The 12,331-nt window shown below is 45.8% G+C and overlaps 1 protein-coding gene across 2 annotated transcripts in view; it reads right to left on the reverse strand.

Annotated features, from left to right (window-relative positions):
• Nucleotides 1-12,331, reverse strand: part of tmc3 (transmembrane channel like 3) — a 178,823-nt gene that overhangs the window by 138,455 nt on the left and 28,037 nt on the right. For both annotated transcript variants that reach the window (XM_078162494.1, XM_078162484.1), the window contains exon 3: nucleotides 2,976-3,051. In XM_078162494.1, the coding sequence (XP_078018620.1) occupies nucleotides 2,976-3,051 (76 nt within the window). The remainder of the gene's footprint in view (nucleotides 1-2,975; nucleotides 3,052-12,331) is intronic.

The raw sequence follows: 12,331 nt of genomic DNA on the forward strand, positions 1-12,331 counted from the left end.
TTCAAATGATCAAAAAGCCACAAAACAACAACAACAACAAAAAAAAACGTGTTGTCTCAAATAATTCTTTCAGCTGGCGCATGCTCCTTCGTGGCTCCACCACCTGCTGCTCCTGCTGCTCCTGCTGAACCCAGGCACCGAGGCCAAAGAGGCTGTGATCTGGCTGTCCTTACGGATATTTTTGTTATCATCATTCAACATGTAGAAAGAATGTCTAATCTATTGAGTCGATTTACATAGATAATTCACAATCATGAACCTAATCTGGATCTTAAACCTGCTAATTGCCAACTAATTTAACTAAATGTGTTATATTTTTAATATTTTGTCATGTTTAGATTACGTGTTTCAAAGGCATCTGTGTATTGTGTACATAACAACGGGAGGCAGACACCGTCTCCACATTTAAGACTAGACTTAAGACTTTCCTCTTTGATAAAGCTTATAGTTAGGGCTGGCTCAGGCTTGCCCTGTACCAGCCCCTAGTTAGGCTGAATTAGGCCTAGTCTGCCGGAGGACCCCCTTATAATACACCGGGCACCTTCTCTCCTTCTCTCTCTCTCTCTCGTATTCTACTACTGCATCTTGCTAACTCGGCCATTCTGGATGTCACTAACTCGGCTTCTTCTCCGGAGCCTTTGTGCTCCACTGTCTCTCAGATTAACTCATATCGCAGCGGTGCCTGGACAGCGTGACGTGTGTGGTTGTGCTGCTGCCGTGGTCCTGCCAGATGCCTCCTGCTGCTGCTGCCATCATTAGTCATTAGTCATACTTCTACTGTTATTATACACATGACTATTGTCACACATGTATACTGCCAGATATTAATACATACTTTCAACATATTGTACCACAGTAGCCAGAACTATAACTATAATATTATTACTTTCAATAATGTTGTTGTAAGCTACTGTTATTACCTGCATCTCTCTCTCTATCTCTCTCTCTGTCTCTCTCTCTGTCTCATTGTGTCATGCGGATTACTGTTAATTTATTATGCTAATCTGTTCTGTACGACATCTATTGCACGTCTGTCCGTCCTGGAAGAGGGATCCCTCCTCAGTTGTTCTTCCTGAGATTTCTACCGTTTTTTTCCCCCCATTAAAGGGTTTTTTTGGGGGAGTTTTTCCTTATCCGCTGCGAGGGTCATAAGGACAGAGGGATGTTGTATGCTGTAAAGCCCTGTGAGGCAAATTGTGATTTGTGATATTGGGCTTTATAAATAAAATTGAATTGAATTGAATTGAATAACAGAGCGCAATACGAATTAAAATTGTAATTTCCAACAAGCAATATTTATGTGCTTTACTAAATTTACACAAGCACTACGAGTGGTCAGGAGCAGGAGTAGATTTTGTTAGTAGCTACGAAAAGATCGGAGCTACTAAAATATTGATGAATGCGGACATGCAAGTAAATTTCCATCTGCGGACAGTTTACACACAAATTCCTTCTGCTCACATTTCATGAATGAGACCCAGTGTGTCTCTGACCCTGAGATATTACTTGAAAATGTTTGACAGGTAAACACAGTTTATTTATTTATGTTTGTTGTGGTGATCTTGGCCTGCATTATGGTGAGGATATGGAGTTTAATAAATGTGCCAGCACTGTGGCTGGCTTATTTCCAGACTTAATTATTTTACACAATCCATATGTGCAGGTGGTGAAGACGTACATAAACTGACTGGAGATGGTGGTGTGTTTGTGTGTGTGTGTGTGTGTGTGTGTGTGTGTTTGTGTGTGTCAGTACCGCAGTGTCTACAGTGCACTCTGTGCACCTCACAGCACAGTCATGTTCACTGCAGCAATTTTACACACAAAAACTTTATGAATGCTTAAATCATACTTGGTGATAAATGCACAGTATTGGAAGATATTATATAAAATACTGGCGCTCTGTTCCGCAGTTTTTAAATGCTGTTCGATGTGTGCATTTGAACAGCTGTAGTGCGCGCCACAACTGAGCATGAGTGTAAGTGTCATACAGTCCAGCTCTCTGCTCTGCTCTCCAGGAGGATGTCACACTGCTGCACTGAACGTTTATGATAAAGGGGATCTATCAGTAATTTGTGATATGAAGTGGAATTTTAATGTGTGAGAGGCACTCTTACATGTATAATGATGCCTCTTACATTTAATTTCTACAGTCTGGCTTCAAATCACAACCTCACCATCTGCATCGCCAATTTCCCCTGTCTCCATAAATGTTTGTATACAGTGTTCAGAGTTCTCCTATAGGTGTGAACATTCTGCCATCAAGTTTGTCTTTATAAATCCCAATTTTTGTGTAGCAAGTAGCATACTCCTGTTTTGGGCCTTGTTCTGCCAAGTTCTTTCCTGATCAACCTGATCTCACAGAAATACGTGAAATGACCACGACCTCTTAACACCGCATTCCATGGTGGCAGCACATAATGGGTTGAAATTACGTGCCGGTACCACGGAAACAATGCCAATGTAAAGTCAATTAAGATCCTTTTTCATGGTGTACACACGAATTCCCTGATTCAACAACGTCACGTCAACCTCGTTGTCCTCAATGATATCTTTAACATTCCTGTATACACACAAAAACACGGAAGTGTCCTTGATAACTCAACAATATGACAGGTTAATGTCAAGGCCATAAAATAAAATAAATGTATTTTGCCAGCTTTTGACAGCGTAGGCTTTAAGAGCATTGTGCTGTGGGCGGATGGGGCACGTTCCACTACTATTTTGTAGCTACTGTCTGCCGTGTGTTGGCTTCATTCCATTTTTTTCCATTTCCATTTTAACCAATCAGTGTACTTAAAGTCATTTTGGTTGTTTAGTTTCTATGTAAATAAGGAACTCTTGAAGGTAAATATAGGCAGCATTACAGTGAAAGTTCTAATAATAGATTACACACTGTTTGTCTATAAAGTTGCATTTAAATCTGGGATCAGTGTTACTACATGTTGGGTGTAAGTGACTGGTGAGTGCATACATACATCAGCTCCCGCAGTCTGGTAACCTCTGGTTCTGGTCAGTTGGCCCTCGTACTTCAGAACAATCTCTCTGGCCTGCCTGGGAAACAAAGACATGCAGGTGGAAATTCACTTAGTACATTTACTCACACACCGGATTTGTTCTTTCCTCATATATTTAGATTTTGTGTACCTGTACACTTCTGATAGTACTCCACTACATGTTTGAGGCAAGAATTTAATTTTTTGCTTCACTTCATTCATCTGTGATTATTGATTGTTATAAACAATTTTAAAAAATGAATAATGAGTGGTAGCCAGAGTATGACTGCACATTCTGAGGTGTATGGAGAGGTATAGATGATTATAACTGAGCCAGAGGTCAACTCCAATGTGAAGTGAATGCTTGCTTTAGCAACTCTCTCGTTCTTGTTATTCAGTCATTATTTGGACTGTCGTACTATTGAAGGCAATGAACAGTATTATATGGTACATGTGTGGCTACATGTGTAAATGTTATTATATATATTTTTACACTATACAATGTATCTTTCTACTCTTGTAAGGAGCATCTGTAATGCCAACAATTTCCCCCCAGGGATCAATAAAGTATCTCTGATTCTGATTCTGTTATATTGTTCAGCATTTGTAGATAAAAATGGTAGATGTTATATTTGAGGATATAAAGAAATGAGGACACTCATTCCAGTTACAGTATTTCTATGAGGCTTTTTAATGTTAGAATCAGTGTGTTTGTTCTGTGGTTAAAAGCAAATTGGTGACTAGAATCAGAATCAAAAAAGTATTCACTGTCAAGTAGGTTTTCACTTACGGAAGGAATTTGCTTTGGTTTTTTGGTGCATACATATTAACATACAGTGAACCTGTAAAAAGAATTAAAGTAAGGCAAGGCACTGCAACACTCAAGAACATACATGTGAATAGAAAAAAACACAATGAAGTATGGCAAAGAAACTTTTAGAAAGCACTATACCATACAAATATGTACAATATAGATGTTTCAGAAAAAAACTGTACAGTTCTGTGCAGGAGGTGCAAAAATATTAAGCAGGTGATGTGCAAAAATTCCAAATGGTGCAAATGTGTGCAACGTGCATAAGTAATATTCCCAGATGTGCATTAATGTAATGCATATAGACGGTGTTTAAGGGGAGGGCAGAGGGTATGAGAGTCCATGTCAGTGGGGTTCCAGATGAGGCTCACAGTTGAGAAGAAACTGTTTTTGTGGCATGAGGTTTTGGTCCAGTGGTGATTGCTCTCAGACTGCAAGGGAAGCTCAGCTTCCCCTAAAATGTCAAAAAATAAGTGGTCAAATATGTACTGTTGTGTTTACATTTCATTTCATTGACTAAATATGCGCTGGAACGCAACTTTTGTTCAGAAGCAGCTACTTATCACAGGTCACTGACGCAACTTTCTTCTCATTCATTCCTGTAGCGTCACAGTGCATTAAACAGTGTCGAAGCTCAGCATCCAAAGACTTCAATGGGGAAGCATAGAGTGGGTTGTTCCACTGCAGCGAAACTAGACAGTCATTGGATAAATGCTCGGTTTTGTCCTGCCCATCGGAGGCTCAGCGTCCCTGGTGGGTCTATGGGGCAGTGGGCTGGCCTCGGCTGGCCTGGACGCTGGGCTTCTGCATGATGATTGGATGATCTGTCTGAGGCTGAATCCCTTTTTGATTAACAGCGAAATGAGCGAATCAGTGATCTTGAAATATAAACCACCACCGGAGCATTTTTCAAGTTTCATTCCATTGTTCCGAGTTGATCTGGAGACTTTTCCAATCCTCTTAGTGACTTTTTCTTTGTTAAAAACGACTAGCGACAAATCTAGCATCTTTTTCTGGTGTTATTGGAGACTGTAATCATGTTTGGAGACTCTGACTTCTGTTGCTCTGCAGTTACTGTCCCCAACGAGCAGCGGGTGCTGCTGTGAGCCCCTCCACTGTCCCAGAGCACTCACAGGCGGTCACACTAGCCTCGCACAGCAGCCCCAGAGGGTAGAATTTGCGTATAAATAAACGGACACATTTTATGATGTAGGCCGACAATGAGCTTCCCCTCCTTGAAAGACCAGCAGCCGCCACTGTTTTGGTCCTAATGGACCGCAGCCTCCCACCAGTGGGGAGAGTCACAAAGAGTTTGTGTTCAGGGTCGGCCATAATCTTTCCTGCCCACTTCAGGGTCCTGGAGTCGTACAGATCCTGGAGGGATGGCAGAATGCAGCCACTGACCTTCTCAACAGAGTGAATGATACACTGCAGTCTGCCCTTGTCCCTGGCAGTGGCTGCAGCATACCAGATGGGGATGGAGGAGGTGAGGATGGACTTAATGATGGCAGTGTAGAAATGAACCAACATTGTCTTTGGCACGTTGAAATTCTTCAGCTGCCACAGGAAGAACATCCTCTGCTGTGATCATAAGTGCTATATCGTAGGCAACTGGATTTGCTTGCGTTTCTTGAAGACGTTTTGCCTCTCATCCAAGAAGCTTCTTCAGTTCTAAATGATTGGTACGGAGTTGCAGGCTTTAAACTCTGTGTGGGTGTTGTTGGGGTCACATGTGAGCTCTTAGCTTCAGAGTCGTTAAGGTCACAATGTGAGTCATTGACCTCCCATTTTAATTTCAAATTGTGAATTATTTTGCAATGTAGTCTATTTATTTATAGATCATTTACAAACAAATGTAATTATGCTTATTTAAATAATTAACAATTATTTAACAATTTATGGGGGGTGCTGCTGCACAGGAGAGATGTAGAAACGGCTAGAGGAACACAGATGGAGATTGCTGCGGTCAGGGATGAGTTGACTTCATCAGTGGCCACCATACAGCAGTCCCTTGAGAAGCAAGACGGACGCCTGAAGGAGGTACAATCATCAGCTACAGCAACAAGTGACTCCGTAACTACTCTGGAAACCGTGGTCTCTAAACTCCAATCTGATGTCAAGGACCTCCAAGTCAAGTGTGAAGATCTTGAAAGCAGATTGAGGAGAAACAACAAGTCTGCTGGGCATACCAGAGGACCAGGAAGGCGCTTCACCCACGGAATTTGTAGCCCCTCTCTTGCAGACAATTCTTAAGCTCGAGGATGGAACTGCTTGACAGAGCCCATAGGACTTTACAAGCTAAACTGAAACCTAAACAACTACCGCGGGCTTTTGTCGTCAGGGTCCACTATTTCCACATTTGTGAACTCATCCTTCGTCAGGCACACCAGATTGGCTCTCTGTCTTACAATGGACGGGCCATATACATCTTCCCCGACTTGTCTACCAGTGTGGCCAAAAAGCAAGCCGCCTTTGGAGATGTGAGGAAACTGCTCCGTGATAATAACAGTAGAAGTATGACTAATGATAACAGCAGCAGCAGGAGGCATCAGGTAGGACCACAGCAGCAGCACAACCACACACATCACACTATTCAGGCACTGCTTTTTCACAATTGTTTGCTGCTTTTCTATTATATTCTTCAGCTATGGCAGGCTAGTTAATTTTAAATTGATGAGTTTTTCTTTCCTCTTAATTTCTCCGTGCATGTCTGTTTACTGCACATTTTCTATGTCTATCATGATAATTACCTCATCTTGTGTCAGAGTTGATAGTTTTGTATAGATAACTGGGACAGTGATAGGTTAATCTACGGACCAGTTAAATGGGGAATATGATTACACCAAGTTCAGGGAGGTGTACAGGTGAGAGGGAATTGTATATGTGTATTTTTATTATGTTTTGTGTCTCTACTTTGATTTTTATGTGCAGGCTTAAAGCTTTATATGGCAGTGCTGTTCTCTATTGTATCGAGACTATCTCTCCACACAGTTACATATTCCATATGTATCAAATGGTGGGAGACCCTGGCCAACATCTCCAGGGGGAGTTTGCTGGGTCCAGTGCTGCGCCGACAGGTGATGTCTACGGACGCATCCCTGGCAGGATGGGGCGCGGTCCACGAGGGCAAGGGCGCCAGCGGGAGCTGGAGTGGTGCCTGGATGGACCAACACATCAATGTCCTGGAGCTGAGGGCCATTTACTTGGCATTTCGGCAATTTGCACCGAGCCTGCAGGGCCATCACGTGCTTGTGAGAATGGACAGCACGGCGGCGGCTTATGTCAACAGGCAGGGGGGCTTGGGCTCCCCACGCCTTTGCAGGGGGGCACACAGGCTGTGGACATGGGCAGGCACATGATTCCTGTCGCTCAGAGCCATGCATGTGCCTGGGCAGGTGAACATGGGGGCGGACCTGCTCTCCAGAGGTGGCCCGACCCCAGGGTAATGGCGACTGCACCCGGAGGTGGTCGAGGAAATCTGGTGTTGTTTCGGCAGGGCAGTTGCCGATCTGTTTGCATCCAGGAACAACGCGCACTGCCCGCTGTTCTTTTCCATGGGGAGAGACGCCCCCACGCTGGGCGTCGATGCCATGGCGCACCAATGGCCTCCGGGGCTGCTGTATGCCTTTCCCCCATTCAGTCTCCTTCCAACCCTGCTGCTGAGGGTCCAGGTGGAGGAGGTGAGGCTGATCTTGGTGGCTCCGAACTGGCCTCACATGATGTGGTTCTCAGGGGTGGCACCTCTCCTGGACGGGAGGCCATGGGAACTCCCAGTTCGCTGGGACCTTCTGAGTCAGGCACAGGGGGCCCTGTTCCACCCCTTTCCACAGGGGCTCAAGCTCTGGGCCTGGCCCCTGAGAGGGCCAGTCTGTTGGGCATGGGGCTAGCACAGTCGGTGGTTCAGACCATTCAGGGTGCTCGAGCGCCATCAACAAGGGCGGCGTATTCGTATCGCTGGGACGTCTTTGCGTCATGGTGCAGGGTGAACCATGTGGACGCACTGACCTGTCCAGCTCCTAAGGTGCTCCGATATCTGCAGGAGTTGCTTGAGGCAGGGAAATCACCATCTACCCTTAGGGATATGGTGGCAGCAATCAAGGCCGCTCGTGTTGGGGGTAACAGGTTGGCCGATGGTGATTGCAGCCTCATCTCGCAGTTTCTGAAAGGTGCTGTGAGGCTTGCTCCATGCAGCAGAAGGTTGGCTGTCCCAACATGGGACCTAGACCTGGTGCTGGCTGCCTTGCGACGGGAACCCTTCAAGCCCCTGGAGTCAGCGGACATAAGGTGGTTGTCACTCAAGGCTGTGTTCCTCATAGCGGTGGCATCAGCTAGGAGAGTGGGGGAGCTACGGCCCTGTCGATGCACAAGAACTGCTGTAGATTCTTGCCCGATGACGCAGGTGTTCTCTTGTGCCCGAACCCTGCATTCCTGCCAAAAGTGCTTTCAGACTTTCACCTGAATCAACCAGTGCAGTTGAAGTCCCTTCGCCCCTCCAAGGAAAGGGATGGGGGGGCTCGAGACGGGCCTTGGCTATGCCCAGTCAGAGCCCTGAAGATATACATTGAGCGAACAGGCGCATTCAGAAAGACGGACCAGCTGTTCGTTTGCTTTCAGCCCCGGTCCCTGGGTCAGCCGGTATCTAAATCCAGGCTGTCTCATTGGATTGTGGAAATGATCCAACGGGCTTACACAGACTCTGGTGCTCCGGCTCCTGGGGGAGTGAGGGCGCACTCCACACGGGGCGTGGCAACCTCCTGGGCCTTGTGGTGGGGAGCCACCCCCTCTGAAGTTTGTGCAGCTGCTACGTGGGCGAGTCCATCTACCTTTGCGAGATTCTATAACTTGAATGTGGCTGCTGGCACTTCCTTTGGGGAACTGTTGCTGGGTGCTGGTTCACACTGAACTGACCTTTTTCATTATGCCCCTGTGCCGGTGAGCCAGGGAGATGTCTTATTATTACCTTGTCAGTTGGCCTAGCAGAGGGCAGGCCATCTGAGCGGCCTGTATACATGTACACCTGATCCTTGCATCTGGCGGGGTTGGTCATGCTTGTGGCTGCGTCTGGCGCCTCAGCAGGGGGCAGGGACACGCAGCGTCTGGCGGAGCCTGTGTATGTGTATTGTGTATATTTGTATATAGCATTTACTGGGTGTTTTGTATTCAAACGCACTGTTTTGGAGCACTCTGGTGGCAATGACGTCTCATTCGATTACCAGGGTCAGGGATCCTGGGGTGAACTTGAGGGGGTGCATCTGCTCTGTCTCCTCAGTCTCCTCGCGGTGTGTCTTACAGGGTCCCCATACATATGGAATATGTAACTGTGTGGAGAGATAGTCTCCATACGATAGAGAACGTTCGGTTACGTTGTAACCTTGGTTCTCTGAGTGAAGAGACTATCTCTCCAGGGCAAGGCCGCTCGGAAACCGTTCCAATCAAGGTTAATCAGTGATTACATGCGCACCTGGGGCTTTTAAGCCCGCGCATGGGCCACGTAGTGGTGTGTCTTAAAGAAATATCCACGTCAACTGTCCCAGTGGGATCAGTCCCCATACATATGGGATATGTAACTGTGTGGAGAGATAGTCTCTTCACTCAGAGAACCAAGGTTACAACGTAACCGAATGTTCTACATCTGGTGCTGATGTTGTCCATGCTACTTATACTCTCTTATGTCTATGGCTTCAGCTAATCACAGCCTGACTCCTAGAACAGTGGGCATGTCAGTTAGATTAGTTAGCTGGAATGTTAGGCATCTTGGTAAGCTCACAAAGCTCAACAAAGTACTTCACCTCAATAGCTTAGGTGTGCAGATCGTGTTCCTCCAAGAAACACATATGAATGTGGCTGGCCACACTAGAATCCGTAGGCAATGAGTCTCTCAATCCTACCACTCGCTTTTTAACAGTAAGGCACGAGGAGCTGCTATTCTCATTCATCGCTCCATTCCATTTATCTCCTCAAATGTAATAGCAGACCGCAATGGGCGCTATGTTATCGTGACAGGGACACTATATAACACTCCACTAATTCTAGTAAGTGTATATGCCCTTAGCTATGACGATGAGCAGTTTTTTGTACAGCTCCTCTCCTTGTTACCAAATATTGACTCACACCGCCTCATTATTGGGAGAGACCTGAACTGTTGCCTTCAAAATTTGGACACATCCTTTAACAGAGCAACTGCTAATTCTAGATCTGCAAAAGTGATTAATACATTTCTCAGAGCCTATGCTGTTACAGATGTGTGGCGCTGTTTGAACCCCAATACACATGGATATTCTTTTTTCTCCCCTGTTCACCGCACATTCTCCCGTATAGATTACTTTCTTGCCGACAATGAGTTACTACCATTCATTTTAAGCTACAGCTATCAGGCGAGCATAATTTCTGACCAATCACCCCTTGTATTGGACATGAAGTTTACAAGCAAGTCTACCTCCCACCCACCCTGGAGATTGAACACGTTTACTATCTGATGTCACTTTTGTGGAATTTGTTTCCAAACAAATAGATTTTTTCATTGAGACAAACACAACAGAGACAACCCAATCACAGTGTTGGGAAAACACAATTGGGAAACATTTAAAGTGTACATGCGAGGTTGGTTAATTTCCTATGTATCACATGAAAAACGTCAGCGTTCTTCTACTCTTTCTAATCTTACCAATCGCATTCTACAGTTGGAGAATGAATACACAACATCTCCTTCTGCAGATCTATATAAAGAAATATTTCTCCTTAAAACCGAATTTGACAATCTATCCACTTACAAGGCTGAAGAAATGATTATCAAGTCCAGACATACATACTGCAAATATGGTGACAAACCAAGTAAACTTTTGGCGCACCAACTCAGACAGTCTTCTGCATCTCGGTTTATTTCAGAGATCAATACTAGCAATGGCCTTACTCGTGACCCACAGAAGATTAATGATGCATTTCAAAATTTCTATGCTTCTCTCTATACCTCAGAACAAAAGCCCAGTGTAGACAATCTGCACAGTTTTTTGAGAGCCTCTCTATGCCTAAAGTGGCCACGGATATAGCTCAAATTCTTGATAGCCCTATAACTCCAGAGGAGGTGACTGAGGCAATTGCAGCCTTACAAAGTGGCAAGAGTCCAGGCCCCGATGGTTACCCAGTGGAGTTTTATAAAAGATTCTCTGGGAAGCTCGCACCACTCCTTCTAAACATGTATACTGAATCATTTGAATTAGGAGTTCTCCCAAAAACTTCATGTCAGGCCCAAATTTCTCTTCTCCTAAAGAAAGATAAAGACCCTCATTGTTGTGGCTCCTACCACCAAATTTCACTAATAAATGTTGATGCTAAAATTATTGCGAAGGCTCTTGCTCGCCACCTAGAGAAAGTTTTACCGGGTATTATATCATCCGATCAGAATGGCTTCATTAAAAATAGGTTTTCATTCTTCAATGTGAGACGACTGTTTAATGTTATATATCATCCATCGGAATTACCTGTTCCTGAAGTAGTAGTCTCTCTAGATGCCGAAAAGAATTTTGATAGGGTTGAGTGGAGATATCTGTTCCATACCCTGGAAACCTTTGGCTTTGGTGAGAAGTTTATATCTGGTTTATATCTGGTCAAACTACTATACACATCTCCAGTCTCCTCAATATTCACTAATCATACCTCTTCTAGGCACTTCCAGATAGGTCGCCGTACGAGACAAGGCTGTCCTCTCTCAACTCTACTTTTTAACATTGCTATTGAACCCGTCTCGTCTCGTCTCTTCTCGTCTCGTCATCCTCCGCTTATCCTGGTCCGGGTCGCGGGGACAGCAGCCTCAGCAAAGAAGCCCAGATAGTCCTCTCCCCAGCCACCTCCGTCAGCTCTTCCGAGGGAACCCCGAGGCGTTCCCAGGCCAGCCGGGCGATGTAATCCCTCCAGCGTGTCCTGGGGCGACCCCGAGGTCTCCTCCCGGTTGGACATGCCCGAAATACCTCCCAAGGGAGGCGTCCAGGAGGCATCCTTACCAGATGCCCGAACCACCTCAACTGGCTCCTCTCGATGTGGAGGAGCAGGGGCTCTACTCCGAGTCCCTCCCGAATGTCCGAGCTCCTCACCCTATCTCTAAGGCTGAGCTCAGCCACCCTGCGGAGGAAACTCATTTCGGCCGCTTGGACTCGCGATCTCGTTCTTTCGGTCACTACCCAAAGCTCGTGACCATAGGTGAGGGTTGGAATGTAGATCGACCAGTAAATCGAGAGCTTCGCTTTCTGGCTAAGCTCCCTTTTCACCACAATGGATCGGTTAAGCATCCGCATCACTGCTGAGGTTCAACTATCGACCGGAGCCTCTTCTCCAGCACCCTGGCGTAGACCTTACCGGGTAGGCTGAGGAGTGTGATCCCCCTGTAGTTGGAACACACCCTCTGGTCCCCTTTCTTGAAGATGGGGACCACCACCCCGGACTGCCACTCCAGAGGCACTGCCCCCGATGTCCAAGCAATGTTGCAGAGGCGTGTCAGCCAAGACAGCCCTACAACATCCAGAGCTTTGAGATA

This window comes from Epinephelus lanceolatus, chromosome 2, assembly GCF_041903045.1.
Source record: "Epinephelus lanceolatus isolate andai-2023 chromosome 2, ASM4190304v1, whole genome shotgun sequence".
NCBI classification, from domain to species: Eukaryota; Metazoa; Chordata; class Actinopteri; order Perciformes; family Serranidae; genus Epinephelus; species Epinephelus lanceolatus.